The 13,307-nt window shown below is 42.9% G+C and overlaps 1 protein-coding gene across 13 annotated transcripts in view; it reads right to left on the bottom strand.

Annotated features, from left to right (window-relative positions):
- Positions 1 to 13,307, bottom strand: part of RBM6 (RNA binding motif protein 6) — a 104,982-nt gene that overhangs the window by 2,946 nt on the left and 88,729 nt on the right. For 11 of the 13 annotated variants that reach the window (XM_030306814.2, XM_030306815.1, XM_030306813.1 and 8 more), the window contains 12 exons: positions 12,925 to 12,985; positions 10,845 to 11,120; positions 9,859 to 10,019; positions 8,732 to 8,829; positions 8,015 to 8,057; positions 7,858 to 7,939; positions 7,526 to 7,611; positions 6,833 to 6,979; positions 5,666 to 5,761; positions 4,238 to 4,498; positions 2,452 to 2,526; positions 1,132 to 1,229 (listed from right to left, as the gene is read on the bottom strand). In XM_030306814.2, coding sequence (XP_030162674.1) covers positions 1,132 to 1,229; positions 2,452 to 2,526; positions 4,238 to 4,498; positions 5,666 to 5,761; positions 6,833 to 6,979; positions 7,526 to 7,611; positions 7,858 to 7,939; positions 8,015 to 8,057; positions 8,732 to 8,829; positions 9,859 to 10,019; positions 10,845 to 11,120; positions 12,925 to 12,985 — 1,484 coding nt within the window. Of the gene's footprint in view, positions 1 to 1,131; positions 1,230 to 2,451; positions 2,527 to 2,797; positions 3,132 to 4,237; positions 4,499 to 5,665; positions 5,762 to 6,832; positions 6,980 to 7,525; positions 7,612 to 7,857; positions 7,940 to 8,014; positions 8,058 to 8,731; positions 8,830 to 9,858; positions 10,020 to 10,844; positions 11,121 to 12,924; positions 12,986 to 13,307 lie in introns of those variants that run through there. The other 2 variants (XM_030306812.2, XM_030306818.2) reach the window with 2 other exon arrangements.

Raw genomic sequence — 13,307 nt, 5'->3', positions numbered from 1 at the left:
CCTGGCTATTAGCTCTTTCACCTATCAACACATATACCTGTTCAAGTCTCACCAGAACAATGCCCTGCTTAAAATCATTTCATAACCTCCCACAGCCCTAAGGCAAAGTCTTAGCATGGTGTTCAAGGAGTATGAACTTCATGAACTGGCCTCTGTCTACTGAGCCAGCCTCATCTCCTGTCACTCAGCCATATATCCCCAGTGTCCAGTTCCATCAAGCTACTTTCTTTTTTTTTTTTAATTTTTAAAATGTTTATTTACTTTTGAGAGGTGGAGAGACAGAGCAGGAGTGGAGGTGGGGAGCAGAGAGAGAGGGAGATAAAGAATCCGAAGAGGCTCCAGGCTCTGAGCTGTCAGCACAGAGCCCGATGCATGGCTCGAACCCACAAACTGCGAGATCATGACCTGAGCTGAAGTTGGCCACTTAACCAACTAAGGCACCCAGGCGCCCCTCCATCAAGCTACTTTCATCCACAGTGTATGCAGTTTCCTCCAACTGAAATGCCCGTTCCTTCTCCACTGGATTTCTATGTCTGCCGTACAAGACACAGCATCACCTAAACCTTCCTTGTCCTATGTTCAGTTGGTCAAGGATAATATATGTCTTGTCCACCTGAGTATTCCTGGCGCTTAGTGCAGTACCTGTACACAATGGGTTATCAACAAATTCTACATAACTCTGGGCTCACGACTCAGGACTATCTGACTAGAAACAAGCACATGAATCTAGAGATCATGTACATCTATCAGCAGCCGACTATCCATTCAGTGCCTATGTGTGAGAATGGAGGTTCCCTAGAGAAAAAGCCCGAGACAGTGACGTTCTTATCAGGTCCATAGGAGGCACAGCATTACTGATGAGGAGAGAAAGAGTTACCAGCCATGGCCACTCCAGCCCTGGCTTCAAGCAGCTAAGCAGCCAGGCATCTTCCATGCAAACATACATATTTCCCGAGTAAAGCCAGGTGGTCAGAGGCTGGAGTGAACCTTATGCTCAAGGAGTTCAGACAGAACCTGCTCCCACTAACCTCAGTTACCCCTAAAAGAAAAAGAGCAGCACAGCTGGAGAAAGAAAGATGGTTTCACCATTAGGCCTTGTGGCCTAGGCTGAGTGAAAAGTCCCCGGCTTACCTGTCAGTTTCCCTGGAGTATTTAATTCGCTTCCTTTCTGGAGAGTCAAAAGATTGGAGCTTTTCCCTGCGATCATTTCCTCTTTCTTTAAACCTTCCCTGTTGGTAAGCAGAATAAAAGATCTGAGATTTCCATCTAAGGGGGTTGGGTAGTGGGGAAGCTTCACTTTACTCCTGATATTCCTTCTTTTTTTTTTTTTAATTTTGTTTTTTAATGTTTATTTATTTTTGAGACAGAGAGAGACAGAGCATGAATGGAGGAGGGACAGAGAGAGGGAGACACAGAATCTGAAACAGGATCCAGGCTCTGAGCTGTCAGCACAGAGCCCGACGTGGGGCTCGAACCCACGGAACGTGAGATCATGACCTGAGCCGAAGTCGGCCGCTTAAATGACTGAGCCACCCAGGCGCCCCTCCTGATATTCCTTCTAATGTGAAGGGAGTTCAACTGGTAACTCCTGGAATCTCTTGCTACTTCAAATACTCTTCTTGAGAAGCAGTGGCTTCTCCAACTGGTAAATTTGAGAAGAAATGAGCTACTGTGCTTGACTCACAGCTGTGTTTTCCTCTTCTGAGGAGGAGGTGCTCTCCAGTAGAACTCCAAAGGAGGATTCCTAATGGTCACATAAGACCTGGCCCAGTCAGTGAAGCCTGCGGCTGTGTAGGTGAGTCTGCCTAATTATGTGATCTAGGCAGCAAGTCCATTTGGCTCTAAACTAAACTACTTCCTCCAACCTAGCCTCTAATAGTAAAAGATGTCATTTCAGCAGCCCTATCCAACACTCCTTCATTGATTTTAAAAGCTGTGCAGGAAAGAAATGCTATTTATTTGACCTATCTGGAGACCCTAAACTAACACCACTTTTAAAAAATAGATTAAGATATAATTTATAAACAATGAACTGCACCCATTTTAATGTAGTTTGAGGAGTTTTTTTTTTTTTTTTTTTTTAGTATTTATTTTTGAGGGAGGGGGAGAGAGAGAGACTGAGAGAGAGAGAGAGACAGAGAGAGACAGAGCGTGAGTGGGGGAGGGGCAGAGAGAGAGGGAGACAGAATCTGAAACAGGCTCCAGGCTCAGAGCTGTTAGCACAGAGCCTGATGCGGGGCTCAAGCCCACAGATCACGACATCATGACCTGAGCCAAAACGAAGAGTCGACATTCAAGCGACTAAGCCACTCCCAGTTTGAGGAGTTCTGATAAATGTATATACCATCTTTTAGGGCCTCTTCATTCTGTGTCTTCAGCACAGCCTACAAATTCCACACCAGAAAGTATAAAGGGTTGGGGTCAAGGGAGTAACAGGTCACCAAAGCTTACCTCCTGTTCCCTCCTTTCTAGATAGGCTAGTTCCTGCTCAGACTGTTTTATCTTCCGATGGATTTCCAGGTTTTGCTGAGAAGAGAAAAAGTTCTAGGAGTACAGGTCTAGAAAAAGTGGCCCTAGAAAGTGTTTCTAGGCCTTTCCCAATAGCTGCTTTAGGACTGTGGCTCCTTTCACTGACCAACTCTCCTGAATGATCAGTCTACCCTGCAAGCAACAATTCTTAGCTAGACTGGCTTTAGGCTCACCAATGAGACCCCAAGTTCAACTGCTGGCTTGTCACACAGATTAGTTATGTGGTGTGGCATGAGAGACCTTATTCTACTACTCTCCAAAACAGAAAACACAAATCTGGGTTATATGGTAAAAATTATGACAGAGGGGAATCTGAGCACCAGTAAAGAAAATGAAATGCCAACAAATGCTCTGCCTAATACCACCTGCCTCCCACCACCATTCTCAGGCACTATTCACTTTTTCAAACCCTCAGAGAGATATGAAAAAGAGAACCCAAGCTCCTAAAAGAACAAACAGACTGCTCTGAGAGTCCTGTATTCCTTGAGGGTCCCCCACGTCTTAAGCACGGCTCTACTACACAATATCCTCAGGCACATATAAGAAACTTGAGGTGTCCAGAGCATCTCTTGTATGGACAGGGGATTCTTTGCACTGGATCACTGCAAGGAAAGGAAAAAGTACTACAGTCCACTTTCCATGGTCCCAGGGTCAGTTCACCAGACTTCTGGCTCCTCTTTCCTGACATTAGACATTTAATATCATTTTCATTAGACAGCTTAAATTTATTTTTATTTTTAAAAAAATTATTTATCCTTTTATTTTTTTAAAAATTATGCCCAATATGGCTTGGACTCACGACCCCAAGATCAAAAGTCACATGCTCTACCCAACTGAGCCAGCCAAGAACCCCCAGAGAGCTGGAATTTAAATGTGTCAGTCTCATGACTCAGAATTCTAGAAGGGCAAAGGGACTTGGGAAGTAATCTGTTGCAGGGAGTGTCAGGAGCCTCTCACCCCCATAGAAACTCTGCAGAGCCTCCACTGAGGCAGCTGGGAGAAGAGGTATGCCTATTACCAAAAGCAAAGTTTCTCAGCTTTTAGTTACATAAGACTTTGGGTTTTATACTAAGGGAAAGTTGAAATCCAATCTCCTCACTGGCTCTAGCAAATCTGCTAGAGAAGGAGTGTGAAATAAATCACCCTATACTGAAAACACGGATCTGTCTATGGGCTTTCTTTGTCCAGAATTTGGCTCCTTGGTCAGTACATCTAAATGGGAAGACTGCAGGGGAGGGCCAGTGTATGTCAGTTTAGCACCCCAACAACAGATGTCGTGCCATGATTTATAGGTGTTTTACCACATGAAGAGGTGGCAGAATGTGACCCACCTTTGGGGAAAATTGCACAGTATCAGAGCTAGACAGAACCAGGTGAAGGCACCAAGTATCACAGAAGAGAAGGGGCTTATCTGAGGTCCAATTGTTAGCTTAATGGAAGAGCTAAGATGAGAAACTCAGCCAGTTAGTTTCCTACTCCATGACCCCCTCTCCTCCTGTCTTCAGTGCAGCCTCCGTGTTTGGTGTCCCAGTCCCAGCCATGCTACTTGCCTTGGGTCTACAAAGTGAGGTTTTGGAAGGTGAGCACAGCCTTAATGCAGAGCACCTCGTAACAAAAGGTGGAGGAACAATTCATTTTGAAATTGGGCTGTGATGCTCATTGATAGTAAGAGTCCAAAGTCTGAAAGGTCAGAGTCCCTTCCCCATACCTTGTGCAGGTCTGAGAGCTGCTGGTGTTTGATCAGAACTTCTTTGTTGGGAAACTGCCTTCTGCAGAGCAGACAAGCCAGTTTATTCCAGTCAGTGAGTTTGTCTTCTTCGTTCTCCTTCTTGGTCAGTTCCTCCCTTTGTGGGGGCTGTGCTGTGCGGGGCTGTGGAGGAGGGGTCTGTTCCTCCTCCTCTTCCTCCTCGTAGTCACTGTCTCCTCCATATTCACCCAGGAGGCCAATGAGTGGGTTTATCACCTTAGGCTGGAAAGAGAAGGCCAGAGATTAAGACTAACTTCAATCTATATTGTGGGGCCTATTTTCTGAATATTCCAATATGGGTATATCTCATTTCTTCTTTTAGTTTGAATAATGAACGGTGGGCTCAAAATAGGCCCACTGACCGCACTGCTCCTTCCCAGATGGAAGGCAACATGGTTTAAGCTTGACTTTTCTCCTTGATCACTGAGATAAAACCAGAAAGGTTCCGTTAGAGGTGACTCTAGCAACAAACAGTGAAGAGAAAGAAGGGAAAGGGAAACTGACATAAACATGGAAGTTACGAGTTACAAAGAGGAAGAGATAGCAACAACCCCCAAGTCACTGTAACCCATGCAGAAAAGGAAAGATAAACTTTATTAAGGCTATAGTAAGGCTATAGCAAAAGGGATTTAGGAGGAGGATTAAAAAAGCAAATGAAGGATAAGCTCTCAGGTAGACAGCTCCTGAGTGACTCAAAGGCAAAGGCAAAGGCAAAGGCAAAGGCATGGATAGGACTGATGCTACAATGAACTGTACTAGTAATACGGTGCAGGCAAAGAATATTTACCAGTAGTTTATAGGAACTATGAAATAATGATGCATGGTCAGTGGCCTATGATCAATCAAAATAAAAATAAAGCATGGCCACTATTGTTATATATTTACATTTAACCAGAATCATCTGCAATTGGAGGAGACCATCACTTTAATGCATCTAAAAAAATGGGTACCAAGTTTAGAACTGTTCACTTTGGCCAGGCAGGCAAACTGTCAAAATGACCATGCATGCATTCCCCATCTGCGATTCTTATGCAGCACCAAAAAGGCAGGAAAAAATGGAGCCAGGGAAATGGGTTTCCTGGGTCATTTAGAAAAGAAGAATTAACAAGACCAAGATTATAACTTAAAAAGGGCCAGGTCCTCCCTTGGTCTGGTGGGAATGGCACAGGGTACAAAGAAAGAGGACAGATAACTGCCTCTGATTCTCCAGTTATATCCCTATTAGCAGATAGGAACATTTATCTCATGCTCATATTCAAGAAAAGTCCTTGTTTGTGAGACAGAGAGAACAAAAGGACCAACACCAAAGTGAGGCATCAGCCTCTGAACTTCCTTTCTCATATGGAACCAGCCCCAGCCTCTCAGCCCAGGGCCTTGGCTTAGTCTTACTGGTGGAGGACTCTCTTCTTTCTTCACAGTGGGAGGCAGGGGCTTCTTAAAGACGTCCTCTGGGGGGGCTGTCCCCTCACTGGCATTTTCCTGAAACTGATCAAACCCATGATAATTCTTATGATACTCATAAAAGCTGGTTAAGAGTTAACCCTGTTGAAATTAGTCAGATTTTCCAAACCTCCTAATTTGTGAAGTATCTGTAATGTTGCTATAATGCTTTCAAAATAAAAAAGCCTTTAAAAACATAACATTCAGTGTATATGGAGTGGTCACTATATGTCAGGAACCAGATGAGGCATTTTTATGCACTGTCATCCTTAGCCTTTACTACAACCCTCCAGGATAGGCATTAATATCCTCATTTTACAAATGATTGGGAATACTGTTAGAAAGAATAAGTGGCAAAGCAGAAGTCTAGGTTCTCAGAAACACACACATACTTTCTCTCTCTGCCTGTATCTCTAGATAAACAACCAGCAGTATTAGAAGGGGAAAAAAAAGGTAAGTTATGAATTGAACCACAAGCAAATTCATCATTTTCACTAATGCTTAACTGGTGCCAGGGCAAATCAATAGAATTCTTTTGAAACTAATCTGGCTCTATGTTAGGAGACACAAAAATGTTCAACATCTTCCATTTTGAAAATTTATCCTAAGGAAGTAATTTAGAAGGAGAAATAAAATACTAATTAAATGATGCATATTACAACAGAATAAGACTAAAAAGAAGAGACAAATTATGCAGGAATGATGAAGAAAATGATGGTACAGTTTTACTGTGAGTTTTTTACCATACAGGCATTAAAATAATAAAGAGTATTATAGAACCAGGGAAAAGGTAGTTACGATCAAATATAAACTGAGCAGAGAACACAAACTGGTAGCCTTACCACAATTACACCTACAGAAACATCAAGCACTGAAGAGGGGGAACAGGAGAGTGAAACTGTGCGGAGCCCAGGTGTTAGGATTTGAACTCAGCCACTTTGTTCTACCAGCCATGATTTTTATGATTGTGAAAGAGTTACCCACTGCCTATAAAAAGACAAGTGGATTACCGGCATTTTTTTGGTCACTTGTCTCTTCAACCCCAGATTTCCTCTAGGACTCCTTTATTTGAATCTGTAATTATCTGGTAAAGAGCAGATTCAAAAGCCCTCTTACCCTTGTCACTCCTCGGTCTTTTTTCTCCTTGCCATCTCTTTTAGATGCCTCCTTCTTGCTACTTGACTTCCCTTGAATGGTGGATTTCTTTTCCTTGATCTCCTCTTCTTCAGGTGACCCAGGGTCCTGGGGCACATAGACTTCTTGCTGCGATACGGTTACAAACTGTTAAGTCTGCAGAATGTCTCACTTTCTCAGTTAATTCTAGGTCTAAGGAGCAAGTTTCCTTCTAGGGGAAAGAATGGCTCTCTTCCTCACAAGCCTAAGAAGAGACCACATCAAACAATCTAGAAACTCTCTCCAGGGGCCAGGAAACATCCAGACCACTCACTGTCCATTTTTCCAAGAGCAGCACTGTTCTTACTTATAATGCCACAAAGCATTGCTTTTCCATATAGGCAACAGTTAACAGAAAGGTCACCATCTTTAAATCCTGAATGAACACAACTCAATAAACACAACATGATATAACATGTGGACTCTAAAAGACACCCGACTAGACATGAGGTACAGACAATATAACAGAGCAGCTGCCAGGAATGGAGAAATAGTGAAACTTCTATAAATTTCAACATTGTCACTTTTCATGTAATGAGCAACCAGAAAATCCAGGGAATAAAATCTTCACAGTAACAAATTACAGGTACTTTTCTCCAAAGAATCAGTGACCAAGTAAACCAACCAAAAACTCACCTGAGTGTTGGGGTCATAATAAGTGCCTGCCAAAGGGTCATAATAGTAGCCAGTAGCAGAATCATATATGTAGCAGTCAGATGATGCTAGTGGGAACAAAACCAAGCCAATGTTAGTTAGTCCTTGCCCAGTGAAGCCCTTGCTGGGAACTTACCAAGAACAACCCAAGAATGGGGTTGGCCAACCCAAACAGGTGCAGAACCCATAGATGGTGCTCTCTCTGAAGGAGCACCCCAGTCAACAGTATCTCTTGCTAACTTTGTGACTACAAAGATTTCAGTTAATGAGTAGTCAAGCCAAAAAGACCAAAAGAAATAAAACAAGTCACTTACACTGTTGTCCTTGTCGATTTGTATCTGAAGACCAGTCTGAATTTCTGCCTCCTCCTCTCCTATCTCGGAAATACTTTTTACCCTATCACAGAAAGGCAAGTTAAAATTATGGAACTTCTGATAGCTCTCAGAGTACTCCCCAACTGCTGACACCTACCTGATAGTAGTGCATGTGGTCAGAATGGTCCCCAGAATCATTTCTGTAACAAATAATACAACAGGTCTTGAGTCTGCTACCAAAAAAAATCCCTGAGGACTGCCTACAGATTTGCCAAGAAACGTTCTTCCCCCCATTTTGCAGGGAAAGCTACCAACCCAGACAGCAAGCAGGCCTGGCAGTATGGAGGCTCCTACAAAGCCACTGCTGAAGCAAAAGAGCAAAGGAAGTGAGGGTGCTAGAGCACGATCTGCTCCATCCCTGTAAGCCTGCCTCTCCAACGCAGCCACTTCCCAGTTACCGCTCCTGGGGCAAGATAAATATAGGAGTAAAGAGGAATTACGTTTCCTAGTACTGTGGGAGTATATGAACAGGGCCAGGAAAGTGGGGCGTCAGGACATCATTTTCTTCGGATTCCAAGGGGCAAGAATATATCAAGATTTTTCTGCACATCCAAGACAGTATCATCATTTGAGACCCAAAGATACCAGGAAGTGAAGAGGAAAGGGACTAAAGTATCTAGTAGTGCTATTTAAGGGGGAGAAAAAAAAAATCTAGAGTCAGAATAAGGCAAGCTTCAGAAAAAGAAAACACGCATACGTATCTGAAGCAACCCATATCAGAAGATACCATGTCTTACTATCTCTGCCTTTTATCAGTTTCCTCCCAAAAACCTGAGTAGGGGAATCACAAAGGAGGCCCACTCCTCTGCCTTACCTTCGTTTTCCAGTGGCCAAGTTTACAGCTACCATCTTCCCATCGATACTAAATGGCGGATCAAGGTTCTGTAAGATCTTCACTACACGAAGAGCTTCCTGGGGAACCAAAGATACATTTCAGCACAGGGAGAGAGAAAAGGCCATGTCCTTTGAAAGAGAACTGAACATGGATTTTCCTTCTCAAAAGAAAAATGTACTGAACATTATGTTCTGGTCATAACTGTAATAGTAAGAGCACACTGGCAAAAACAGGCAAGTCTTGATGAAGTGTTGATCAGAATAGTGGTCACAGTAGACACCAGTTTCTCTGGTATTGATATCAGAAATTCAAATTCAAATTCTCTTCTGCAATTGTCATTGCATCAGATCCAGTTTACAAAGTCCCTTATGATTTCTGAGCATGAAATCTAAGAAATACCAATGATTTTCATTACTACCTTCACAATATTAGATAGAAAGCCCAACAACTAAAAATTCAAGCCACAAGAATCTATTAAAGCAACATTTTGAGGAAAAGAGCGAACTGTCCTATTACCATCAAATATAAGACCATCTATGGCTAAGCAAAACAAATTTCAGAAACAAGAAAATTCACTAAATCTTGAAAGGTTCAGCACATAGGTAACATAAGAACGTAGTTACTTGTGAGGAATCTATCTATCTATCTATCTATCTATCCATCCATCCATCCATCCATCTATCCAGAGTGCGCCAGTGGGCGCACGTGAACAGGGAAGGGGCAGAGAGCAAGAGAGAGACTCCCAAGCAGGCTTTGTGCTGATGCAGGGCTTGAACTTACGATTCTGGGAGATCATGACCTGAGCCAAAATCAAGAGTCAGACGCTTAACTGACTGAGCCACCCAGGCACCCCAGTTCTCATGTTATTTTAATTGGACATTGTAAATGCCATAAAACAAAACCAGATTTGGAAAACCACTCAAGAATTCTAACTTTAAAAGGATAGTCCCTTCATCTGAGTGAGCATTAAACCCAAAGGAAAGAACAAGGGGGGTTGTGATGCCAGATAGCACATGAGTATTCCAACGATAAGGAAGCCCCTCAAATATCCTTAAGGATTCTATAGCCAGCTGTCCCTTGGCTATTCCAAAGCAGAGGAAACTTACCGCATGGGAGTCAAGGTCAATAAAGCCGTAAGTGTGGCCCATGGGGCCGGTTCTGTTCTTGATGATACGGACATTGGCAGTAGTAAGGCGGACGTAGGGCTCTAGCACTTCCACTATGACCTCAGGTGGAGTAGACCGATAGATGCGTTTTAGCATGATTGCTGAATGAACCATGCACAAATGGGAAAGGAGCAAAGAAAGAGAAAGGTTAATTTTCAAAGCCCTCAAAGCCTGATTGTCTTTTTAAAAAAAATGTTTGTTTCATTTCATTTTTTGAGAGAGAGAGAGCATGAACAGAAGAGGGACAGAGAGAGAGAGAGGGAGACACCCACACACACAGAATCCAAAGCAGGTTCCAGGTTCTGAGCTGTCAGCACAGAGCCTGATGCGGGGCTCAAACCCATGAACTTGATCACAACTGAGCCGAAGTTGGACACTTAACTGATTGAGCCATCCAGGTGCCCCTAAAAATGTTTGTTTTTGAGAGACAGAGCGCGCATGTGCACGCATGCACACACACGTGAGCAGGGGAGGGGCAGAGAGAAAGGGGGACAAAGGATCTGAAGTGGGCTCTGTCCTGACAGCAGAAAGCCAGATGCGAGGCTCTGACTCCTGAACTGTGAGATCACGACCTGAGCTGAGGTCGAAAGCTTTAATTGACTGAGCCACCCAGGTGCCCTTGATTGTTCTTTTTATACTACAGATGCCATTCTGCTCTAGCAAGGCTGATTCTATAAAACAACGTTGGTCATATACTTCAAACATTTCTTCACCAATACTCAGAAATTTGAATAGCAACTTGCTATTTGGAGGATATAGATTCCTTTGACTGGTATGGCAAGGCCTGCAGAAAGCAAGAGCCTCCACCATAAGGTGAGCAGTTTTAATAGGGTGTGGGAAAGAGCTGGTCCCCAACCACAAAACAGACCATCTAAATTCCAACTGAGGTAGTCAAAATCTAGTACACCCCCTGACAAACCACTTACTTTTGCTCTCCCCATCCTGGCGTGTCTCCCCAGACCATGGCTCCTTCTCTCGGTCTCTTCGGAAGGTAAGCCCTTCCCTTCGAGAAGGAGGCAGGTATCTTTCTGCTTCTCTCTTTTGATGTCCCAAGCGTGGTTCTTGTCCTTCTTCCCGCTTTTTAGGTTCAGATTCTTTATCACCTGACCTTGGAGACTGGTTGGGTTGTTTTTCTGATGCTGCTGGTATGGATGTTTTCTGAGGCTGAGGATAGGTTACTAATTCTTGCTTGGCCTCTGTCACTAGAGGAACAGAAACAGAAAGAGAATCTCCAGCAGGTTTCATCCAAAAAACACTACTGCTGTGATTCCTCCTTACCTGCCACCAAATACTCATATTGGAATGCTTTTAACAGTCTTAGAAATACCTATAAAAAAGCCCTCTAACAGATTTTAAACAAGGCTAATGAGTCCGCATATGTTATACTTCAAAGAAACCACTCAATTATTGAAAAAATTTCATCTTATGAGTTCTCTATTACTTCCAAACATTTAAATATAAGACATCCTTCATGAGACTCCAGGCCTGAATACTAAAACCAATGATAAGAATACATTTGGCAACAAAATTACCAAAGATATGATTATTGCCAGAAGTTTGGTAGAAACATATTTTCCAAATGTTTATGTCTAGGAGCCTTGCTTCTTCCAGTGTTATGATACTATGACAGCTGCTTCAAATTCTCCAAGACCATGGGTGGGCCCCCTCTTCTCTAGGAAGTTAACAGACCTACCTGAATATGGCTCATTCACATGCAAATAATTATAATGAGCAAATGTCCTTCAAAATATAACTGATTCACTTCAAATCTCTTTCTATAGCAGGACAATTAGTCCAATTAACTAGGAGCATAGTTTTGCAATTAATTCAGTCTTGGAGGGTTCACAGAAAGTCATGTGGCTCAAAAAAAGACATTCTATAGGAGCAATATAGACTGCTTAATAGCAGTGACAGGCAATTAGCGAATACCTGCTTTACACGTTTCCAGGTTAAAGTCGTCTCAGCCCTCTTGGTGGTATGGTACCCAAGGATTTTTATAAACCATCCTTTCATTTGTTAGAATATATGGAGAAAGAAATCTTTCTTGAGGGAAAAAACACAATTTTGCCTAATCTGAAGTAATACAAGTTTAAAAATCTCAGTTATTTACTCACCTTCTCAGAGGTTGGTTTGGTCTCTACAGCATGTAGGGCCTTCCTTAAAAGATTTTCAGAACAGCTGATTCACAGTCCTCACTAGGGAGCAAACTCTCCACTACAGCTCAAAATCCCAGCTAAGAAACTCTTTGAGGCATTTAAGTTCTAAACTTGGAACCAACAGGTCCTTCAGAAGGCTACCTGGATCCATACACTGAACTGTATTTTATGGTCACACCCTAGCTCTCCTGAAGGGGTAATATCAGAAACAGGCACATAACAGTCACCACTCTAGGACTGTTGTTACAGATGCCCTTGACAGACTCCTGGAGGTTGTCTAACTAAAGGTTCTCTGCAGAGATTTACTTTAAAGTTCAGGGACTGAGAAGCTATTAGGTTTATCCTTCTATAAAAACAACATATACTCTCAATCCTATTTTCTCTTGTTCATATTTTTACTGTTATCTTAACAAATATTTTTCTGTTGAAGATTCTGAAATGTTTAGGTAGAGTGTAAATAAGAACAGCATTTCGATAAAAATGATTTGCAATAACTTCAAAGCAGTGGGGGTAAGGGTCACATGGACTAATGCTGCGTGGACTCTTTCTCAACTTAACATCCTTAACTGTACTCTAAACAGCACTACTACTGACCTCTAGTCAGCTGCTCACTTAGCCCCCTCAGTGTGAGGATCCTGCAAACCCAGCTCTTTCCCCTGGCGGAACTCTGACATCCAGTACCATTCAGAAACAGGTCACATGAGGGCAGAGATCACAATGCACTTTGAAGAGCTTTACAGATCAACTTGTATTTAGGGATGACCACTCTTTAAAGTCAAAGAGAACATGAAGTTTGTTTTGCTCAGTACACAAAACAGAAGCCACCACCACCACCTCTGCCACCACTCACCTTCCCTTGGGCACTTGCAGAGTGAACATGAAGATCGGTACCCAGCTACGCTGGCCTTACACTGCATGGGAAAGGGAAAGACTTTAAATTTGACCCAAGGCATTTTTAAAAATCTTATGTATATTGAACACAACAGTACCTGCCAAACATGAAAGAAATAAACCATATCCCAGGTCACCATAAAGCCTAACAAATCTGACGTCCCCCCCCATTCACCAGAGCAGGCAGACAGAATCTGGTGAGCTGCTGTTTGAGAGCTGCGTTCCAACAGGGCACCTAGCTCTGGAGCAGTCCCAAATGCTTTTGCCCAGAACAAAGACTTCTGTAGGAAATAAATTTAACTAAGAAAATTGGACTGTTAGGGACGCCTGGGTGGCTCAGTC

This window comes from Lynx canadensis, chromosome A2 (genome assembly GCF_007474595.2).
Source record: "Lynx canadensis isolate LIC74 chromosome A2, mLynCan4.pri.v2, whole genome shotgun sequence".
NCBI classification, from domain to species: Eukaryota; Metazoa; Chordata; class Mammalia; order Carnivora; family Felidae; genus Lynx; species Lynx canadensis.
The sequence above is the reverse complement of the archived record's forward strand: the minus strand, read 5'-3'. Positions and strand labels throughout refer to the sequence as shown.